The sequence below is a fragment of the Mytilus edulis genome, chromosome 3 (genome assembly GCF_963676685.1).
Source record: "Mytilus edulis chromosome 3, xbMytEdul2.2, whole genome shotgun sequence".
NCBI classification, from domain to species: Eukaryota; Metazoa; Mollusca; class Bivalvia; order Mytilida; family Mytilidae; genus Mytilus; species Mytilus edulis.
Genome location: NC_092346.1, coordinates 58,732,015 through 58,750,159, shown reverse-complemented (window position 1 = coordinate 58,750,159; position 18,145 = coordinate 58,732,015). Strand labels below are relative to the sequence as shown.

General features: G+C 31.0%; 1 protein-coding gene across 2 annotated transcripts; it reads right to left on the bottom strand.

Annotated features, from left to right (window-relative positions):
- Positions 1-2,501: 2,501 nt before the first annotated feature.
- Positions 2,502-17,006, bottom strand: LOC139514402 (proto-oncogene c-Rel-like). Of its 2 annotated transcripts, none has more exons than XM_071303588.1 (13): positions 16,823-17,006; positions 13,404-13,437; positions 12,256-12,321; positions 11,660-11,880; positions 11,065-11,213; positions 10,548-10,669; positions 9,829-9,960; positions 8,880-8,993; positions 8,196-8,269; positions 7,674-7,803; positions 6,706-6,780; positions 6,003-6,077; positions 2,502-5,413 (listed from the first exon to the last, which is right to left on the bottom strand). In XM_071303588.1, exons 1-13 carry the CDS (start codon positions 16,832-16,834, stop codon positions 4,524-4,526), a joined length of 2,094 nt encoding a protein of 697 aa, XP_071159689.1. In that variant the 5' UTR covers positions 16,835-17,006; the 3' UTR covers positions 2,502-4,523. The 2 variants fall into 2 exon arrangements, with proteins under 2 accessions (XP_071159689.1, XP_071159690.1); XM_071303589.1 differs by having other exon boundaries at positions 2,502-5,410; positions 16,823-16,993.
- Between the last annotated feature and the right edge of the window lie 1,139 nt (positions 17,007-18,145).

The following is an 18,145-nucleotide window of genomic DNA, read 5'->3' as shown; positions in this document are numbered from 1 at the left end:
ATAAGCCGAATAATTTAATTTTTGTTAAAATCAAACTTAGTTTAATTTTGGACCCTTTGGACCTTAATGTAGACCAATTTGAAAACTGGACCAAAAATTAAGAATCTACATACACAGTTAGATTTGGCATATCAAAGAACCCATTTATTCAATTTTTGATGAAATCAAACAAAGTTTAATATTTGACCCCCATTTGGACCAACTTGAAAACTAGGCCAATAATTAAAAATCTAAGTACATTTTTAAATTCAGCATATCAAAGAACCCCAAGGATTCAATTTTTGTTAAAATCAAACTAAGTTTGATTTTTGACCCTTTGGACCTTAATGTAGACCAATTTGAAAACGGGACCAAAAATTAAGAATCTACATATATAGTTAGATTCGGCATATCAAAGAACCCCAATTATTCAATTTGATGAAATCACACAAAGTTCAATTTTGGACCCTTTGGGCCCCTTATTCCTAAACTGTTAGGACCAAAACTCACAAAATCAAACCCAACCTTCCTTTTATGGTCATAAAACTTGTGTTTAAATTTCATAGATTTCTATTTACTTATACTAAAGTTATTGTGCGAAAACCAAGAATAATGCTTATTTGGGCCCCTTTTTGGCCCCTAATTCATAAACTGTTGTGACCTCAACTCCAAAAATCAATCCCAACCTTCCTTTTGTGGTCATAAACCTTGTGTTAAAATTTCATTGATTTCTATTTACTTATACTAAAGTTATTGTGCGAAAACCAAGAATAATGCTTTTTTGGGCCCTTTTTTGGCCCTTAATTCCTAAACTGTTGGAACCAAAACTCCAAAAATCAATCCCAACCTTCCTTTTGTGGTCATAAACCTTGTGTCAAAATTTCATAGATTTCTATTCACTTAAACTAAAGTTATTGTGCGAAAACCAAGAAAATGCTTATTTGGGCCCTTTTTGGCCCCTAATTCCTAAAATGTTGGGACCAAAACTCCCAAAATCAATCCCAACCTTCCTTTTGTGGTCATGAACCTTGTGTTAAAATTTCATTGATTTCTATTCACTTTTACTAAAGTTAAAGTGCGAAAACTAAAAGTATTCGGACGACGACGACGACGCCAACGTGATAGCAATATACGACCAAAAAATTAAAATTTTTGCGGTCGTATTAAAAAAATGCTTGTTTTGGCCCCTTTTTGGCCCTTAATTTCTAAACTTTGGCCCCATATCCCTGAAAATGAATCCAAACCTTCTACTTGTGGTTTTAAACATTGCGATATAATTTCAGAGCAATTGAAATACTTGTACACAAGTTATTATCCTGAAACTAGAGAAAAATGCTTGTTTTGGGCCCCTTTTGGGCCCTTAATTCCTAAACGGTTGGGACCATCATCCCCAAAATTAATCCCAACCTTCATTTTGTGGTATTGAACCTTCTGAAAAAATTTCATAAAGATCTATTCACTTAAACTAAAGTTATTATCTGGAAACCAATATGTCTTCGGACGACGACGCAGACGACGACATCATACCATTATACGATCCCAAATTTTTTTTGGGGTCGTATAAAAACGTGGAAACCATCCCTCCACCCCCTTTTCGGAATAGTTACATTGACTGTTGACCATAAAACAATCAATACTGAGATTTCCTTTCCTTTTCTATATCTAATATCTGTATAATTTCCCTTCTAAGCAAGCAAGGAATATTCAAGTTATCAACCTGAAACCATTGTGACACACTGAAAAACAGACAAAGTGGAAACTATTTGCACCTGAAATTTTCGGTGGCGAGCATAACAATCCAAATCAGATTTTGCAGGTTAGCTGACTGGAATGATGGGCAGGAGATTTGGACTGTAAAAGTGAATCAAAGAGTGTAAGAGAGATAATTCCAATCTTATACACTATTTCAACAATGACGACATTGATATTTTTATAAGAGATAATAGATTCATGCACATTGCACACACAATTCATATAATTTTCTAATAAAGTATGGTTATACCCATACACATTATTTTGTAAGTTTAATATCTTAGTATACATTTTACTGATACATTTCTGAAATGTTCAAGCGTTGGTATATTTAAAAAAACTGATAAATATTAAGTCAGCCACATAAGGATGTTCATTTAAGGAGCATTTTTTGTCGCCTTCTAAAGGCCATCTATGGATCCCTAAGAAGATATGATGTATCAGTGCAGGTGGTGTAGTGGGGAATATATCTTGCACTTGCTTTCTTTTAAATGAGAGATATAAATTGAACTTTAAAGTTTCTGAAACATAAAAAAGAAAGAATATGTTCTTACATCACACCTGTTTATGCACACCTCACGTTGGACATCTATACCATCAAACCCTCTTTAAATCATCTTACACAATTAAATGATCTGTTAGATAGTTTAAAGTGTTTTAGATTCTAAAAGGAGAGGGAAGTGTGACAGTGTCAATGATGTTGTCTCAAGGTAATGAATAGTGGTGTGATTTACTGTGAAAACCCACGCATCAAATAGGTTAAAAAAATGTTTCTTGTTTCATTTTATATATTTATTAATAAGCATCAGCAAGATTTGTACAATTGGGCAACAGAAATAACAGTCAATAGCATTAACAAAGTCAACAAAGAGGTTGTTATATAAAGAAAAATTAACAATAAAAATAACAAGCATTAAAAATTCATCAATTTCTTTTCTTATATAACTATTGATACAAGTATGTAAAAATAGAAAGAAAATAGAAAAGTCAAAGCCCTATAGAACATCAAGAAAAAGTTTATAATATATTCATTATCACATTTATAATCAGTGTTAGATATGAATTGATATCAAAATAACTCCCGATTGTATATGCAGCATTCCTTTAAACACAGGGTGTAGTGTACAGAGTAATTTAAACAGTTCTCTAAATTTCAGTATTCGTTTATTATATAATTATTATAGATTACTTATCATTGCTGGATAAAGGTGAAACACAATTTTAAGAGTTCAACAAAATACAAGTTTCCTTTAGATGCATGAAATATTTGTTGAAATCAGGAAATCAAGTAACAACCAAATTTTTGTTAATCCATGAACTTTTGTACCCATGAAAATAATAAATCAATAGGAGTACAGTATATTAAATAAAACACCAAAGTTTGTTATACTGTTTCTTTTCTGCCACCAAACCTTGTTTTGAATAAAAGAATCGAAATCAAAATCTCATGAACAAGGAATTTGATGACAGCTACAAATAATGTATTGTGAATGTCAAACATTTCCTGATTGATTTATAACAAATGGTATGATAAAACGTACATAATTTTTATCAAGCTTTTGTCATCAACACATGGTTAGTAAGAACCAGAACTGTACAACAACAGTTGATTCTTGTAATATACAAATAACTATATAAAAAAGAAGATGTGGTATGATTGCCAATGAGACAACTCTCCACAAGAGACCAAATGACACAGTAAGTTTTATCAGCTACTAATATTATAGAATGTACTAAAAAGACTTTGTTTCAAATTATTCATAACTTCAACAAACCCGTATTTTAAATATTGAGAGTCTGTCTGATACTAGCTTTTTTTTTTAAAGCAATTTAAATAGATTCTTTTTCCTGGACTCCAAGATGTACTAATGGTGATTTATGAATGTCAGATTGTAATGCCCTCAAATATTAAATGAAATGATGATTTGATCACCCGTTCAATGAGGAATCCCTAGAATGAGTATTATTTAATTCCCCTTCACCATAATTTTTTTTTAAAAACTTAGAATATAGGGTCAGGACTGAGAAAACTATGACTTGTCATTTTGTTATTGCCCCTTTAAATGCTACAGATTATAAATAAGATAATATTTACAACAGCACTTCTTCTACATGTTCTATCAATATTAATACATGTAGCACAGAAAACAACATACGAAAAAAAAATGCTTCTGTGGTTTGCTAAATATATATATGTAAATAATGCCATTCATAATCATTTTTGGTTTGCTGTTTAGAAACTGACATTATAAAATGTTTAAATAAATATAAGTATACTAAGTAAAAAAAGCTTAGCAACAAATATATATAATTTTATTTTTTGCCATTCAAAAATAAACTATCTTTCAAACCAAACACTAAACTATTGACATAAGAAAGAAAATTAACCATCAGATGCAAAATTTACTCAACAACTTGATCATAAATTAATTAACTTTAGAAAATATTCAATATTTTCATAAAAATAAGAGACATGATTTATTATAATAATTTCATCTTAAAAATTCAATCATAGATTAAAGCAAACCAGCAACTTATTATGGATGGCTCAACTCCTAATACATTTTTTGAGCACACTTATAAACAATAAAAGTTCAATTCTTAGATCATATTTTCACAACTATATATATAATTATCATTGTAAAATGAAGGATGAAATAATTCAAATTTAAGACATGGTAATTGTCTATTGGAACCTAAATGGTAAGCTTTTGTAATTCTTTTCACAGCATATTTATGCTAAATATCAATGATATGAAATTCATGTTCTACACAATGTAATGATAAACATTCTACCCTTCCTCAACATCACTGTCTACGTTGGATGAGATCACTGCAGATTGTATCTCTGATTTCTCGTCTTTGCTTTCTGTTTTCTTTTCTGACAATTTCTTTTTTGACACTTTGTCCTTTGATTTTTTGCTTGAAGATATATCTTTTTCTTTTTTCTGTTCACTTTTGTCATTTTCATTCTTGCACTTTTCACAACTTTCCTCTTTTTCTGTCGAACTACTGATTTCCTCTTTTCCTGTCGAGCTACTAATTTCTTCACAATCAACTTCAATGTCATTTTGACTCATTTCGTCAACAAGATCTTCTAATCTGATGTCATGAGGATCATAACCAGCATTACTATTGGCAAACTGATCAGTATTCATCTGATTAAAACTCCCAGAAGGTGCACTGGCAGTCTGCGGGGCGGAACCATCTGCATTTAAGCCAAGCAATTTTAGAATATCAGGATATTGCAAAAGATTGTTAAGCTGGCTGATGCTTAAAGTTTGTTCCTGAGATATATCTTGTGTGTTGTTACCGACAACCTGTAAATTACTTAGTGATTGAAGAATGTTTCCTTGAGAGTTTTGTGAAAAAGCTACGTTGTTTGCTAGATCCTTATTGTCTGAACCGTTTGCACCTAGTTGGTAATCAGATATCGTTGATCTTGGCTGCATATCTCTCGCACCACTTGGTGCTAGAATGGCAGGAATTGTATTGGGAATACTTCCAGCCAATGTAGTGGATGGGTTATTGAAGTTTGAAAATGTCGCTGAAGCAGCTGGTTGACCAAACGAGGAGTTTGAGGTAGAGTTTTGACTGTATTCATTCTGGCTCATCGGGCTAGAAATATTTAAACTGATCAATCCTTCTTCTTCTAACTTTGCCAAATCCAGAGGTGAACCTGCTATAAAATAAAGAAATTTTCATATCATCATATGACTAGCGATTCTTGAAGACAAAATTCTAAATAAAATTATTTTGCACATATGAAGTAGTGCAATGTAACATTGGCCTTTTTTTCTTAGTTTGTTTCCTTCTTATCTTTCAACATTTAAAATGGAAAATCATAAATCACAAAATTGATTGAGCACCTTATTAATGCTTCAAAAGAAATTGCTCATCTGGCTTTATTGCACTGATATACTGTGTTTATGTCAGAGTCATCCAGTAGTTATTGTGTGCAACATCCTGGTGATTTTAAGTCATCATGTGGTTGATCATTGTCTATGTACCTTTGGACATTCATTTGCTTTTTATTATCATTTGACAAAATATTGAACGACTAATTAGTTGTTGTTAGTTTACTATACCTTGGTAAATATTTCAAGTGTATTTAGAATAATTTTGCAAATATTGATTTCTATTTACTTTTCTAAATATATATTATCCGGATACCATCTGTCTTCGGACAACACTGACAACAACGTCATACCTATATACAACCAAATTTTTTTTAATTTTTGCGGTCGTATAAAAAGGGATTTAGCTCTTACCACTTTGACTGGGAGGTTTCTTTTTCAAGTGATGAATTCTTCGTTGGACACCATTATTACAAGAAGACCGTTGTTCTACAAAATAAATCAAGTATTTTATGATAAATATGATAGTTGTAGTAGACAAAGACTTATTTATGTATCACAACAATTAATTCTATGGATGAACTTATTAAATTTATGTTAATGTATGTTAATCTTGATTTTATTTTAAAACTTAAATCATTTGCTTATTGTCGTGAAAACAATGTATTACATGACTAACAAACAACTTTTCTTTCTTTTATTTATAAACATTTGCCTATAAACTTCATATCTTTTTCATTCATACCTACTGAGACCAATATAAGGGTACCCAATTTGCCTCTATTTTGACAGTCCCCCCCCCAACATTTATTGAAGAAACAGAGAAAAGTTGCCATTCTGTGTTTATTTTGTAGACATATCCGTGTTTACTATATAATTCCACAAATTCAATTTTGAATCATAAATGATTTTCAACTGACCTCTTAATGACCATAGAGTTTGTAATGAGGATTACTTAAATTGCAAACTGTAATGTCTCATTTGTAATAATCCAATAACTAATGATGAAAACCTATTAAAATTTGTATCGATTTTTTCAAAATGGATGCAAAAGGTGCAATTTTGGGTACTGTGGCATCACATGAATTCAAACAAGTTTACCAGTTTATGTAAATACCTTGTTTAACGCCTTCTGTATGATCTGGTATGGTAAAGTTCAAAATTTTTTTCCTTTTGTGAGCAATTATGTCACCTACAAAAAGATATATATAGATATTTATACTGTTCATGCAACTAATGATAGCTAATATAATACAACTATTTTGCTTCATACAGAATCCAGTATTAGAATCAGAATACATGTAGATTCAATTTAAAACCATTTTAGGGCAAATCATATGATGAATTTAGTACATGTAATAAATTTTTGATTTTTTTATCTAAAATACATCGAAATGACAGCATTTTAAATATTTAATTTACTGGATTTCATGTCTCATCCAAAGAAAGACAAGATTACCTGGTATTGGCAGAATGAGAACTTTTCTTTCTCACCCTATTGTTGGTTAACTACTTTGTGGTTGCAATGACCTAAGATGTTCATGTCTCACCCAGAGCTGTGAATAAGATAGGTAAAACCTATCTTTTCCATTGAACATCAGAGTATTTGATGTTTCTAGAAACAGCTAAGAAATAATTTATACTAGAACCAGCAGACAACTTTACTTAAATTAAAAGCATTATAAGGAAGGTAATTCAAATATAACCAGGACGCCCTATTGTTCCCCCTTTTTGCCCTTTATTCCTAAACAATTTGAGCCATAACCCCCCAAAGCCAATCCTAACCATCCCTCTGTGGTATTGAAACTTGGGGTATAATTTCAGAGAGATTTATACACCGTTCCACAAGTTATAGTCTGGATCCTAGAAAAATGCTTATTTGGGCCCCTTTTTGGCCCCTTATTCCTAAACTGTTAGGACTATAACCCCAACATCAATTCCAACTTTCCTTTAGTGGTTATAAACCTTGTGGTTAAATTTCATATATTTCTATTTAAATTTACTAAAGTTATTGTCAGGAAACCTAATGTCTTCAGATGTGATACCAATATATGAATGCAAATTTTTACAAGAAAATGTACAAACCATCTGTAGGCAGTAGTGTGAGTTCTTTTTTGGATGTTTCTATTTTCCTCTTCTTGTCATAAACAGAAACCAACACTGTTTTGTTAACTGATAACGCATCACTGTATCCCGGAAAATGGAATTCTATAGCCTATGGAAGAAAACAGTTTAACTGAAAAATCATCTTTTTTATGAAAATATAAAATAAATTACTAGAGTTGTAATTTACCAAAAAAATAGTATTGTAAGTTTTTTTGTCCTCATAATGTTTGGAAAAATAAAAATGTGACTGTAAAATAAGTGATGTATACAGACAGACAAGTATCACTAAATAACAGCAAGAAACACTAGATATCAAAATTGAGAAATGGTGAGACGTTTTGCTATAAGATCTGAATGTAACCATTCATTTTCAAGTTTGAATATCAATCATACAAGTTGAATGAATGTACTGAGCTAATTTGTTTGCAATCTATATTATTATTGTTTGATATAATGTTCCCCAAAAAATTGAAGGTTTATTCCTAAAACAACTATACTTACATTTTTAATAACTTTTCCTTTAGTAGTTTGATACCAATCTCCTTCGTCACAAAATCTAATCTCAATATCTGACTCTAGAAATGAATATTTTTAATTTTTCTAAATATTTATTTAATTAAGCTGAGTTTAGTTTAAAACTTTTATATGTGACAATTATATAAATCAAAAATAATTTTTTTTAAGAATACCAATGTCACTTTTGTATGGTCCATTTTTTTATATGTGCATTTTTCCAAGATTGAAGTCCAATAACTCAGCAATGTACAAAAGGAAACCCACAAAAGGATACCAAAACACAGGACCATCAATCTTCAATATTTGTTCAAGTTTGAGGTTAATCAGTATTAAAAGGAACACTTGTCTTGAGAAGTGACATATAAGAAAATTGAATATATTTTTTAGATTAAAGTCTGAAAAAACAAATTTGAAAATCGTAAAAATAATATACAAATTATTGGAACCTTTTTAATAAATGGGTAAAGTTTATCAAAAATCAGGAAAGACACTAAACATGTTTGCCCTGGTTAAATAACAGTATACCATAACAGGTCCACCTTTGATGAGATGAAGAAAAGCCAAACTGCTCATTGTTACAAATAGTACATAAATAAACCAGTAATTTAATAAGAGTAGAAACAGAACATGTATTTGTTAACTAGGCATTTAACTACTATTTTTACTTACCAGCAGGTGAGTATGAATCTGAGGTCAGAATGATGAAGTGAGAATCGTTTTCTGATCCTGATACTGATGATGTTAAAGGAGCTATAGCATATACTTCAAATTTTTTACCATCCTCTGTGAAGAGAAAGGAACATAAAATATATGAACATTAAAATCTAACAGTTATACTTTGCATAATGAAATCAAGCGTAAAACTTCCAGGAATCTGAGTAATATTGTAAAAATTTTCAATCTTATTCAAGAATAATCAATTTGACAGTATCTCAAATTCATTTGATGGAGGGTATTTTAAGGTAGAGCATAGGTATAAGTTTCTTGAGATGGAATTTTCTTATACTTTGCCATAATGTAAACTTTACTATACTCTTTTCAAAAATATAATATAAAGGATAGGTCACTGCTATTTTTCAAGCTATGAATTGCCTGAATTTGCTTAGAATGATCATGAAAAAAATAATTTGTGCATAAAAAGAAATCTATGAGATAGAATTTTGAAATAAATTGTGAGAAGATAGGTTTTATAATATGTTTTAAGAAAAGAAAAACAAAAAAATGGTGTCACCGAACTTGTTTGCTTGCTACAAGTAAAAATAAAAAATTTCCCTATCATTCCAGTATAAATTTTTACCAAAAGAGTTATTTCCCCTTAAATGGCTTAGTTGAAAAAAATTGATTTTAGAACTGAAATGTTTGGTATTCATTTAAATATTTTGATTAATGCAATGAATCAGCAAGTTTTCTTTATTTGAATAAACAGTCTAACCAATAAAATGGCAAATCTGTCTACAAATTTGTAGATTTGGGAAAATAACTAGACTGGGTGTGTACTTCGATAGATGGCGGATCCAAGATGGGGGTATACCATGAATCTACCTTAAGTGCCTTTTTTCCTTTTTCATCCTGGTGTGTCTTCATTTTGAGAAATTAGAAATAATTGTATGCTACTTACTTGCATTATTGATAGGGTTGCTGTATTGTGCTACATACGGAGGATTAGCATTTTCAGTAACGAAATGCACCTCTACCATTAATATAATCTCTTTACTCTCTTTGATATTCTTATTTGAGTTCCAGTATTCATCTGAAAAATAATATTCCATTTTCTAAATATTCATGTGCATATCTCGATTAAAAATTGTTATTGTCTAAAGATTACTGAAAAAATAAATATGTTAATTTCTCAGAAATTAATGACAAAACTTGTAAAATGCCTTCATTAAAGGGACATTAGCTACTAGATTTTAAAAAAACAAACAAACATGATTTTCTTTTGTTCAATCATTAATAAAAATGATATAGTGAAATAATTTGGTTCAATTTTGTCAAAATTAGATAAGACACTTGCAAGTGAATAATTCTACCGGAGAGAATCTATTCATGTGACCTTCAATTTAACCCCCTAGCTGGAGATGATGAATTCATGTATTCAGCTATTACAAGGAAAACAATGCAAACATTTTAGGATGAACCACTATGATGACTGATGAGATCCACAAAAAGAGTTCTTATACAGGTAAGAACTATGATTAACCTACTTTAAACCTACAATATGAAATCAAACAGACCTAGAAAAATCCAATTGCATGTGGCTGCTATCCATTTATATTTATGTTTAGATTGGGTTATATGACACATATTTCAATTGTAACAAAACTTCACATCTTTTACCTTTTTCCATTTCAGAAGTGATAAATGGAAAACGGTTTGCGTCCATCATTAAAAGTTTTCTACTGTTAAGCTCCATATCATAATTCTTCTGTTTGGGAATTCTTGGTGTAGCTTTACAAATACTGAAACAAAAATATACATGACAATGAGATGCGCTAATGCTTATGAATTCCAAATATCAACCTAATCAAAAACTAATAATTGTTGACGGCACAGCTGGTGATGCCGCAGGAAACCTAAGTCTTACCAAAGTCTCTCTTTTTGACTCCTTCAAGGCAAGACAATATACCAAGTTAAACAAAAGATCACAGTACTTTTGGATCTAACTTGTGTTTACCTATTACCATGAATCCAGGTGACTTTTGAACATGGAAATGAATTAGGATCACGAGTTCTCTTGAACAGTAAAAGGAACAATACTAAATAATAAACCTGTAACTGATATAAAATGGAAAATGAAAAAGGAATTTCTGAGACAGAATTGTCATCATTTATATTCTCAAACTTTTTTACTTACCATTCATTTTTGTCTGGAGTAATATCATGGTCTTCTATATAGACTCCATCATTACATTTATCTCCAATCAGACAGAAAGGATGGGCTTTAAACTTTTTATCATCAACTGCATGAATACGAACTTTCACCCTTCCAGTGTAGTCATTCACCTGTGTAATAAAATAAAATAATCATACTTTTCTGTTTATTGTTAAAAAAAAATTGAGGATTTTATGAGAGGATCAAGTGTGCATTTGTATCAAACCAAAAACTCTTTTTGATAATTCCTTTGGAGTTTGGAGAAAAGGAAAAAGCTTGGTAAGGGCTGAAAAAAAGTATAATTTCATTTGACTTTTAAAATTTTCTTCATTTTTACTTGACACATTTATAAGGGTCTGAGTGAAAATTACTCACTCCATTAATGTTTCCTACGTTTTAAAATAAATTGAAGATTCATCTTCTGTTTGTTTCGTAAAACTGGAAACCTTAATTATTTCTTTGTTATTATCAAATTTTAAGTGAAAGTTTCTTAATTGCACTTTTTTCAATCTTTGATTGCTTATATCATACCACTTCTATCGCTTTTTAAAGAGTTTCAGGCTAACTAATTACTAACCACTATTTTCGCCAAGACTTCTTTTCCAAAATTTCTGTTGTTCAGTTCTGAGTCATATCTAAATCGTACCATTCTATTTTCAATGACAACATTAACAGTTGCTGCTTTCCTAGCTTCATTAACATTAGTATGGGCTAAATTTCCAATTTCTATGGACTGTGCAAGATTCAAACTTGCTGTATGTATAACATCTGAATTATTTGGAATGGTTGCAGGTCTCACTAAAATCAGAAAAGATCAAAAATAAGGCTTTGTTCAGGTGAATAAACTTGTGATATGTTATATATGATTCTAGAAAAGAAACTGAAAAAATAAAGTCCTCATAAGACTACAGGTATGGTCTTAAATAGTCAGTATACTTACTAAATCAATGATGTAAATGTTCTTAAAATAGTTAAGAAAATGTGAATTATTCTTTTTGTATAACTCAATACCTGGATTATTTTCATCAATTAAAGTTGCTGCCATGCAAATTTCACTGCTATTATACATGTTTATGTAAACAAAAGAAAACAAAGTAATTTCTACGTCGAATTTGAAAATTCACAACCTTTGCCACATTTTTCAAATTTATATATATATGTATGTATACTTACATCCTTCTGGCATTTGATTCAAACCATAATGTGAGATTAAGTCATTCAAATTACTTGATGTCACATCTGAAAAAAATGTACAGTATATGGTAAATACTAAATATTAATCATTAAATATTTTTAATAGTAAATCTATAATGTTATTTGTAATTTGGATTGCTTTATTGCCGACTGTAACCCCATTTAGCGCCACATTCAAATATTTTAATACAGAATTTTGCAGAAACGATTTATTTATGTCATAACTTTATTACTGGGAATAATGTGCCTAGGTAAGTCAACTGGAATTTTGATTTTATTTGATACATAATATATCTCATTGCAGTTTTTTGTGAAATCAAAATAATTTAAATCCATTTTGTCCATTCTTTAATAATTGCAATAATAAATACAATACAGTTATCTCCTTAATATACAGTACATCTAATGTTTTAGAAATTAAATTTCCTGCTACTGTCTTATTAAGTCTTGAACCTTGTTAGCACATGTAGTTCTTGTATGTAGTATTTGAATTGATTTCACTTGGAGAAAATTAACTGTTTGCGTCAGATCTATGATAGGTTCTGTAAATTTTGTTTTCATCTTTTGATTAATTCTTGACGATTAAGAGCTAGACATATTACCCAGACACTTGTTTATTGTTGAAGACTGTATGTTGCTCTCTAGATGTCTTTTGGTGCATTTTGGGGTTATTGTCTCATTGACTTATACCTCTGGTTAATTTATATTAATTCTAATTTAGAAACATGTCTGCATTGAATTTCTTTTTTTACACATAACTTTTTTCTAGAAACATGTTGTATTGAATTTTCTTTTTTATATAGCATCTACATTGGAGGTAGGACTATTGCAAAAAAAAAAATTGGGTTGCAGAAATCTAGGTCAGACATTTTCTCAAATTTGTCTGTATCCTTTTGTCTCATGTACATATCCTGTGACTTCTCTATCAAAAAGCTGACCAATATAATTTTTCTAGTAAGGGAATGCTATGAACTTTCAAACTAAGCAGAGAAAAGCCATTATAGTAGTTTTATTCTTTTAGTAGGTAATATATATATATAATATAATATTGTTCAGTAAGTTAGTATATTCAATGTCTACCAGAGTGAGTTAATAAATTAGAAGGAAAAATAAACAAAATTTCTTACTCATTGCCAGAGCACTATCTATTTCTTCATTCCTCTACAATAGAAAAAGTTTAATCATAAAATATTTTCTTAGACCCTTAGCTCTAAGTGCTCCTTTAATCCATTGCTACCATCACATGTTAAACAATTTTAATTCAGTGAAATCAATAGTTTTGTAAATAAAGGACATACAGAATGATATTAATAAAAATAAGATTTGGTATAATTGCCAATGAGACACCTCTCCACAAGAGCCCTAATGACATAGAAATTAACAACCAGAGGTCATTGTAAGGCTTCAACAATGAGCAAAACCAATACTGCATATTCAGATAAACATAATTTGATATGTTTCATTAAGAGAAAACTAATTTAATATGACATGTTTCGAAAATCTGAAGCAATATAGTAAGGTTTAATCAGTCTCCCTTCTTCAGCGATAAGAAATAATAGACATTATGTCCTTTAAAATTCAGGTACAAGTACCAGTAAGTTAGTCTGTATATATGTACATGTATTACGTAGATCCCTCTCTTTTTCAGAGCACCCTAAAGATCAACAAAGGTACAGTAGAAACTATACACTATCTATAAGGATAAATAGAGATGTGACACCAATTATATCAATGGCCTTTTTAATCCAAGGAAAATTCCAAACCCACCCAGGAGTTATAGAACACTCAGAAGACTGTTATTATGGGGATGACGCAGAAGGTCTAAGAGAAATCCACTTGGCAGGAAGGGATGAACTAAAGAGATATCTGCAGATTGATCTCAAGGTCAAAGTGAGGGACCATTTTAACCAACTGAGACCCAAAAAGTATCCATTCTAGTTTAAACTTGGTTTTGGGTACCAGATATGTATGTGGGAGCCTGGGAGGGTGAAAATCAACCTACTTATTTACTGAAATTTCTGTCAACCCTAGACATGGTCAAACCCAGGAACTTCAGAACTGTATCAATTGGTTCTAATGGTAACCACTTAATACTTGAAGAATGATATACATCAATAAAGTTTGGATAAGCCCTGGTCACACCTTACCGGATAGCTCGAACGGACGCCTAACGGATAACTTTTTTTCAATCTGTTCGTGTCCGTTAGACGTCCGTCCATATCTGTTGCATGTCCGTTAAGCGTACGTTTCATCCGTCGACGTCTGTTCTGTCTGGTGGAAAATTTTGAGCATGTTCAAAACTTTGAACTGACGTGTGTGGTCCAACGGATAAAATGTCCATTGAACATCCGTTAGGCGTCCGTTTTGTACGGTACTCGTCCATTTCGTTTCCGTTTTGTATCCGTTACGTGTCCGTTATACATCCGTTGGAGGTCTGTAAGATAAATTCACCAATGGACTTGTTTAACGGATAAAACGGATGTTGAACGGATGAGAAACGGACTTCTACTGGACGTATAACGGATAAAACGGATGGTGAACGAATCTAAAATCAGGGGTGTGGAAATATTTGTTGTGAGCACTTGTCCCTGGGCAAGTAAAACTAAAAATTTTACTTGTCCGGAAAAAAATTTACTTGCCCTGATGATCCCAATAAATATTGAAGTATTTCTTTTTAGCTAATATATGATTCTTACTTAGCACTATTGTGCATCACAAACGTATGAAATCCATTTGTTTATATGTGTAAAAATTAGGAAAGTGGGACAGAAACCTAACAGCAAACCAACCAATGAAATGACATGTATAAAGGACAATTTTGCAGCAGTTTTGGAATAAAAATTGTAGCCAGTAGGTTCATAATATACTAAATTTGAGGACAGTGATTTCTTTTTTTTAAATACTCTGTGTCCTCCATTTGCATTTAAGGTTTTCTACTCGACTCATGATTCTTTTTGTCTTGCTTGCCCAGCTTTTTATTACGTATTTGTCAATCTGAATCTCGATACAAAATTTAAAGAAATGACACAACCGGTAAATGAGGGATAAAACTTAATCGACGATCCAGGGTCAATGGACAAAGCCAATGCAATGTTACGCGACTCTGGTTCACATACTTATTTTTATTTATTTTGGTAATCGATCTATTTCCAGTATCATGTAATATTAATCGTCATGAACATTGATGTTTTTACTTGCTGAAGATTGGTTTCTTTTACATAAATTAAACATCTTTATACGTTTTGAAATTAATTTTATGTTTTTGTCGGATTTGAACTTTGTCTTGTACATGTTGTATATTTTTTTTACTTGTCCACGGGCAACCAAGACAAAAAACTTTACTTGTCCGGTTGTTCAAATGTACGAGTCGGGCGAGTCGGGCATAGCATTTCCACACCCCTGAAAATGGATAAATGCCAATTGAAAATTTCGCGTTAGAAATGCCAATTATTGGTATGTCAGATTTCTTAAGGTTCATGAATTCTTATTATTCATAATAGATCTTAGAGTATAGGCACGTATTCACAATCAAGCAGTTCTTATACAGGCCAAACAGTGCCCTTTGGCGGAATTTTTGAAGAACAAACCAAAACCAGTTACACAGAAACATTTTGAATATTTATTCGATTTACATGTATTATTATTGTCGCCTTTGATTTTTCCGTATATCTTGTTCATCTGTTTTATTCGGTACGCTTCGGTTAGGTGTCCGTTTTATACGATACTCGTCCGTTGGATGTCTGTTCGACATCCGTTCTGTCCGGTACGTGTCCGTTTCTCGTACGTTGCATATCCGGTGTGTGTCCGTTATGCATCCGTTACACGTCCGTTTTATTCGGTTAGTACATCAATGGACTCCCAACAGATAACAATTTTGTCAACAGACAACTTTTATTTTCATCTGTTAGGCGTCCGTTCGTGCTGTCCGGTAAGGTGTGACCAAGGCTTTATTAAATCTTGTCCATTGACTTAATATAAGAATTTTGCCTGAATTTTGTTGTTGAATATATTCTTTTGGCTAAACTATTGTGGCTTAGCAGATGTATAAAAAGTCAACAATTATAGGTCTAAGTAAGGCCTTCAACATAGACCCTTGGCCAACACCAAACAGCAAGCTATAAAGCCCTCAAAATGATAGAATGTAAAACAATTCAAACAGTATTGTAACAATATGGTTTTACTTTGGCAATGTTTGGTCTCACACACAATGATAAATATTGTCTTTATAATCATATTCAAAATGCTAGAAATAAAAAACAAAATAATAATCACACATAAGAGCAAATTAAAGAAATTTTTCCTGGTCAACAAAAAGGCCATTTATGAGGTCATGTATATTTAACCAGTTAACTACATTTCCAAAAATCATTTCAACCCTTGACATTATCAAAATGAACTGTATTTGATTTATTGAAATATTGGAGTTATAAGAAAAATGAAGAGTAACCGTTGTCCATTTTTTGAAAATGTCATGTCAAGGAAATATATGTGGATCCACATTACAATCTTTGTTTTTTGAAAATTCACTATTCTATAAAGTCCTTACCAAGTATGCCATAGTTATATATGACAATATATCAACACTGCACAGCTCTTAAACAAAAACACTGGAAGCTACTGAAAAGTTTGCGTCTATTAAAAACTATCAATCAACCCACAAGTTTCGGTTTCGCTATAATTTTCAACTCTTGGAATTTTGTTAGGGGTATTCCCCTTTGAGGTTGATAAACAGGATATAAGCAGTGCGCGAACGTAATTAATTTATTCAGGGACGGTTGAACTGTAACACGATTAGAAATTATACATTAAATATCTATATTTTATTAATTGATTACATCAAGTGTTTTCACAATTTTAAACTGTCGCAAAAAATATTTGTTAATTGAAAACCCTTTACGGCCTCGATTTGATCTTTTTTTAGGTGGAAAATTCCCAAATGTCGTAATTGAACTATTTTTAGCCCGTAGACCGATTCCGGAGAGGGGATGAAATATACGGGTAAGTAAAATGTTTCTGACAATGTATTTTTTCAAAATCTTAAACAAAAATGATTGTGTGACAATCACAAGTGCTTGAGGACAGGATCCTATATGATCCCCATATAGACATATAGTCCCTCCCCCTTATTATCATAAATCTCAGATTTTTCGATATATATATATATATTATATATAGTGTCTAAAAATAGCAACAATCAACATTCAATCTATCTAGGTGTGGATCAGTTTGTAAATAAACTGATGCAGTTACTAAATTAAATTATATAAGTGTCTAAGAATGTAACTTTAACACACTAATGAGTGTTATAAAATTAGTTGTTATATTTTATATATTATTATGAAGCTAATTTGTTTAGCGAAATATTGCGTGAATAATATATAAAATATAACAACTAATTTTATAACACTCATTAGTGTGTTAAAGTTACATTCTTAGACACTTATATATATTATATATATATATATCACTTATTTGTATCATATATATACTAATATACCATATTTTTACTCTTTAATATGCATGTTTACTATCAACGTGAATCTCAACTATAAAGAGTGCTATTTGTTTGTGTATAATTTTCTGGTAGTCAGTCACAGTTGCATTGGTACAGGTTTGGATATTTTTTTCATTGTTTTGCTCTTAATTATTCATTTCTTTATGCCTGGACTATAGTCCCAGTTATGGATAATAAAATAAAGGATATTTTCACTCATCGAGTGGATGATTTTATTCTCAAAAAGGTAAGGCAACCTTTATAGTTGAGTTCTGTATGTGTTATCCAAATAGAAAATTATATTTAAATTAAATATTCAGTGCAAACAATGAAAAAAATCTAAATTCTAAACCCAAGCACCTGTGAGTGCAGAAG

Bases quoted from the DNA above. Each gene is read 5' to 3' on its own strand.
- LOC139514402 (XM_071303588.1), bottom strand. The intron at 7,804-8,195 runs GTAAGTATAGTT...TTTCTTCCATAG, and splicing joins AAGGAAAAGTTATTAAAAAT to GCTATAGAATTCCATTTTCC. The intron at 6,781-7,673 runs GTTTGTACATTT...ATCTTTTTGTAG, and splicing joins CACACTACTGCCTACAGATG to GTGACATAATTGCTCACAAA.